This window comes from Pteropus alecto, unplaced genomic scaffold (genome assembly GCF_000325575.1).
Source record: "Pteropus alecto unplaced genomic scaffold, ASM32557v1 scaffold44, whole genome shotgun sequence".
Taxonomy (NCBI): domain Eukaryota; kingdom Metazoa; phylum Chordata; class Mammalia; order Chiroptera; family Pteropodidae; genus Pteropus; species Pteropus alecto.
This window is the reverse complement of record NW_006436812.1, coordinates 8,779,998-8,785,439: the sequence shown is the minus strand read 5'-3', so window position 1 is coordinate 8,785,439 and position 5,442 is coordinate 8,779,998. Positions and strand designations below refer to the sequence as shown.

General features: G+C 49.3%; 1 protein-coding gene across 1 annotated transcript in view; it reads left to right on the top strand.

Moving 5' to 3' along the window:
* Position 1: 1 nt before the first annotated feature.
* The window catches only part of TBC1D10B (TBC1 domain family member 10B), a gene marked incomplete at its 5' end in the record, with an annotated part of 10,635 nt that continues 5,194 nt past the window's right edge, over positions 2 to 5,442 (top strand). The window contains 4 exons of the mRNA XM_006914234.3: positions 2 to 861; positions 3,793 to 3,892; positions 4,153 to 4,260; positions 4,351 to 4,457. Of these exons, the coding sequence (XP_006914296.3) occupies positions 2 to 861; positions 3,793 to 3,892; positions 4,153 to 4,260; positions 4,351 to 4,457 (1,175 nt within the window). The remainder of the gene's footprint in view (positions 862 to 3,792; positions 3,893 to 4,152; positions 4,261 to 4,350; positions 4,458 to 5,442) is intronic.

Here is a 5,442-nt window from a genome sequence, read left to right as displayed (position 1 = left end):
CGTGGTGGTGGCTCCGGGGCCGCCAGTGACTACGGCCACTTCGGCCCCGGTCACCCTAGTGGCTCCCGGGGAGGCGCGGCCCGCTTGGGTACAGGGGCCGACCCAGGCCTCGGCTCCAGCCCCGTCTTCGGCCCTGGCTCCGACGGTCACGGGCGGCACGGTAGTGGTGCTAACTCTGGAGGCCTCACCCGAAGCCCCGAGGGCGCAGGTTTTCTCCGGCCCAGAGCCCCTGGTGCCCGCGGCAGTGGTAGGAGACGATACGTCTATGGCTCGGGCCCCAGGAGCAGACTCTCCAAAGACGGAGGAGGCTAGAACCTCGCCCATCCCTGGACCAGGTACCCCCACCGGAACCCCCACCAGGACCCCTTCCAGAACGGCTTCTGGGGCCCTGACCGCCAAACCCCCGCTTGCCCCCAAGCCGGGAACCACAGTGGCCTCAGGAGTGACTGCACGGGTTGCAGCAGTGACAGCAGGACAGGTGACAAGCGGACATGGAGCTGCAGCAGCAACATCAGCATCAACAGGACAGGCTCCAGAGAACCCCCCAGGGCCTGGCACAGGCCCTCCAGGGACATGTGAGGCTCTGGTAGCTGTTGTGACAGTGACCCCGGCTCCAGAGCCTGCCGAAAACTCTCAGGACCTAGGCTCCACATCCAGCCTGGGACCTGGCATCTCTGGGCCTCGAGGGCAAGCCCCGGACACTCTGAGCTACTTGGACTCCGTGAGCCTCATGTCTGGGACCTTGGAGTCCTTAGCGGATGATGTGAGCTCCATGGGCTCAGACTCAGAGATAAATGGGCTGGCCCTGCGCAAGACGGACAAGTATGGCTTCCTTGGGGGCAGCCAATATTCGGGCAGCCTGTGAGTACCCAGTGGGAACCCGTGGGACTGCTTCAGGGAAGCAGAGGTTGGAGGAGGGGTAAAAGATGCACCTTGCCCAGACTCTGGCAGCCCAGCCCCCTCTGAGGATTCAAGGGTGACTAGCGGGAGTGGGATACTTGGCAACCCCTACCATGCCTAGAGCATCCTGAAGTTTCTGGGCACTCACATGTTTGTTAGAGCTTCAGACTATGTGTCAGGAGTTCTGGTTTTGAGCCTAAGCTTTGTTTTTGGTGTGTTGTGTGCCCTTAAGCTAATGTCTTCCCCATTTCCATGTCTCAGTTTCCTCCCCTGTGAAGTGAAAGATTGAAGGAGATGATATCTAAGGACGTCCGAGCTCCTTATGTGAAACTCGTGCTGTGGGCCAGATATTCTGGAGGGTTGGCTGGACAGGGTTCTGTTAGAGATTTTGGTTCCTTAGGGGGAAGGACTCTGGGAGTGATGCAGACATCTTATCTACCTTATAGCCCTAGGTCTGATGGGGCGATGAGGTGGGGGCAGTCTGATGGATGGAGGGGAGACCCTGAAAGCAGGACTTCTCTTCAAAACAGAAAAGGACAGTCTTGTGTTTTCACTGAGGGAAAGGGGTTGGAGGAGGCCTCTTCCCCATTTCTTCATCTCCCCAGCCCAGTTTACTCTTTCCTAGTTCCTTCCAGGGACCTTAGTCACTCCTGAGGTGGGGGTGTGAATGCCTCTGACTTCTTCCTTCTCTCTCTTTGGATCCTGCTCATTGTTCCTGTACCCCTTTAACCTACTGGTCAGTTCATTGTCACCTGAGCACCCAGGTGGCAGGCTCTGTGCTGGATATTAAGGATAAAAGAGTTTCAAGATGCTTATCATCTAAAGGGAGAAAAAAAATTTGGTTTCGATATATGTTAGGTTTAGCCTAGGGATCATCACAGGACTTTGTGAGCACCTAGGGAAGGAGTCTTTTCCCAATGTGGGAGTCTAGCTGAAGCTGATCTGAATGGTGAAGAATGAGAAGGATTTAGTCATGGCTGGGCCTGTTGGGGTTGGGGGGACCTGCCTGATTTTGGGGGAAGCCCTTTGGGAGAATATTCTAGGCAGGGTTTATAATCCAACAAAAAATTAAACAGAAAACCTTTATAATCCAACAGAGGACCTCTGAGCATCAACATTCAGGGTCTTATGAGGGTAGGGCAACTGAAGTTTGACCCTGGTGCTTTCCCACGCACGAGGGATGTGTTGTACCCAGTTTACAGATGAAGAAACAGGATTAGAGCAGTTGAGTGAATTGCCCATTCATATAATCTGGATCTGTGTGACCAATGGTTCTTTTGTCAATACCATGCTGTCTTAAGGAACTTAGATTGAATTGGATTTTAGTGAGCCCCACTTGTGTGCCAGGCACCATGCTGGGTGCTGTTTCTCTGCTTTGTAGTTTTGTCCCTTTAAAATTCATCTTCCATGCTGGAGGAATCTACTGAAGTGAAGCTGTCTAGGCCAAATGTATCTTACAAACTTTTAGCCGCTCCCCACTGGCCACAGGACAAAGTCCAAGTGCTTTAGCCTGCGCATAGGTTCTTTATTATCTGGCTTTGCAGCCTCTTTGGTCTTCTCTCCCACCACTCCTCACCATGCACTTAGTGCTACCATGGTCCTGTTGAACTGATTCATACTCAGGCCAAGAATGCCTTTCTCCACCTTCTGTTAAATTCTTCTGTCTTTCATGGCCTACCTCAGATGTTCACTCTTCCAGGAAGCTTTCCCTGATACCCACTGCCCCTGCTCCAGTTAGGTGCCTCTTCTGTGCAGTTTTGTCATTGTGTTTTTCACACTATATTGTAATCATCTCCCCTACTAAGCTCATGACCTTCTCGAGGGCAGGAAAGATATTTTACTCTTTCTGGCCTTTAGTAGAGCTTGGAACTGACTTATGATAGAGATTAATGAAAGAGGCTTTCTCTGTTTAAGGCACTTCTAGGACAGAAGAAACTAATATTTAATGAACCCTTCTATTTAACAGTCTTTTATATAGTTTCTCAATAATCCTCTCATAACTTTGTGATGTAGGTAGTGACATCCCTTTTTAAACAGATGAGGAGCAGACTCAGGTTATCGCTTGCTAAGACACCCCAGGTTTCTAAAGGACATACATGGAATTTGAGGTCAGGTCTGTCTGAGAACCCAAGCTCACTCTTCCATTACACTCACCTTCTGGTACTGGTTTCTATAAGTAATTGTTTCAAGACTGATGGGACATCTTGAATGTGAAGCTCTCACAGTACAGTAGGCAATCAGCGCAAGGAAAACTTTATTTGCCTGGGAATCTGGGGTGATTTCAGGGAGGAGGAGGTAGAGGGAATTGCAGATGGTCCAAGGGATCTCAAGAGTCTCATAGGAGACTCAATTGCTTCTAAGGAGACAGAGAAGTATGTATTTGTTCTATATTTTATTTTGTGGATAATAATTGCTATTATTTCCTGAACCCCTGCTATGTGTTCTCATATAATTTCTCAGGTGGATATTGTTTTTCTCTCCATCTTACAAGTGAGGAAATTGAGGCTTAGAAGAATTAAATGGCTTGCCCAAGGTCACAGTGAATAAGTGGTAAAGCTAGAACTTGGATCCAGATTTAATGCAAAGTGTGGTTTTAAATATTCTGTATTCTCTCCCTAAACTTATATACATTAGAAGTGGGATTTAAACACACTTCTCCAACGTAAGAACGTGATCTCGGTACAGAGATTTCCTTCCAAAGGGAAGAAGTTCTTTCAGTTTAGTGAACTTGGATGGCCAAGTGGCCAGACATCCTGATGTTCGGCAACTCACAATAAGCTTTTATGTCCAGTCTCATTTGAGCCTGGGGAAGTGGCTTGCTTCAGTTCCCCCAGCAATCCAGGTTTTATACTACTGCTACTGACCTCTTTCATGCTCCACCCCATCCTATAGAGAGAGCTCCATTCCCGTGGATGTGGCTCGGCAGCGGGAGCTCAAATGGCTGGAGATGTTCAGTAACTGGGATAAGTGGCTATCACGGCGTTTCCAGAAGGTTTGAAAAGGCTGAGTTGTGGGCAGGGCAAGGCGTGGGGGGCAGGGTGGGCCCCTGTGCTCTGGGGAAGCCCAAGAGCATGATATTCTCGACTACATTGGGAACAGGTGGTACTTGGGGAAAGGGGTAGCTTTAAAAGTAGAAGGCTAGGCCAGATCAGTGGAGTCAAGTCTATGGGAAGTGGGAAGGGTGTCCCAGGGAGCTTGAGAACTGTGGGGTCAGCCCCTGAAGCTGGCTTCCTGCCTGCCACTCTGCCTTAGGTGAAGCTGCGCTGCCGGAAGGGGATCCCCTCCTCCCTCAGAGCCAAGGCCTGGCAGTACCTGTCCAATAGCAAGGAACTCCTGGAGCAGAACTCGGGCAAGTTCGAGGTACGTCCAGGGTGTGGGGTTGTGACACTATGTGAAGGGTATCATCGGTCCCTCCCAGATCTTGAGATAATTGTTGCTGTCCCTTTGCAGGAGCTAGAACGGGCTCCTGGGGACCCCAAATGGTTGGATGTGATTGAGAAGGACCTGCACCGCCAGTTCCCTTTCCATGAGATGTTTGCTGCTCGAGGGGGACATGGGTAAGGTGGCCTAACCATATGGGTCAGTCAGCAAACATTTTTTGAAGGCTCCAGGTGGATATAGGGCTGGGTTGAAAGCAGTTCATACTCTCTAGGACTTCTAGAAGACTAATCCTTAATGGATTGAGTGTCAAGTTATATTGAAGGAAGTGTCCTAGGATGGAGACTCTTGACTCAGGGAGCTGGGGGACTGCTGTTGGGGGAAGAAAGGAGACACACATCAAGGACTCATTGAAGAGGTTGCATATGAGCTGGGTTTTGAAGAATAGTTGGGAGCCGAGCAGGGGTCAGGTTTTTCCTGCCTTGGGGATTGTGTAAGTTGTATCCGGGCAGTGGGGTTAGGTATAACTGAGGCTGGAAAAACAGTTTCGGGCCAGATCACCAAGGGCCCTTAAATGCTGTGCCAGGGCACTTGGATTTTATTCTGTGTGCCAGGCTGCCTCAAGATGTATATATACCACTCTCCAATACTATGCATGATGTTAGGTGGTTCTCCGATGGACTTTTTTTGTCAATAAGTTCATCCTTTCAGCAAATGTTTAGTGAGCACTTGCTATCTGCCAGGCACTGTTCTAGTCATAGATGACAGTAGTGAACAAGAGACAAAAACTCCTGCCCTCGTGGGGCTTATTATATTTTAGTGGGGATAGACAAGATAAAGAAGGAAACTATGTTGTATGTGAAATGGTGGTCAGTGTTAAAGAGGAGTTTGAAGCAAGAAAGGGGAATAGAAAATCTGAATGGATTTGGGGGTTACAAGTGACCTGATCTGACTTGTGTTTTAAAAGAATTATTCTGGCTGCTGTGCTGAGAATAGCATATAGGAAGACAAGGGCAGAGGCAGAGACCAGTTAGAAAACTATTTTCATAACCCAGGAGAGAGATGATGATAGACCAGGATGGTAACTGGAACTACGGGGAGAAGTGGTTGGATTCTGGATATATTTTGAAGGTATAGCCAAAAAGATTTGCCAATGGATTAGAT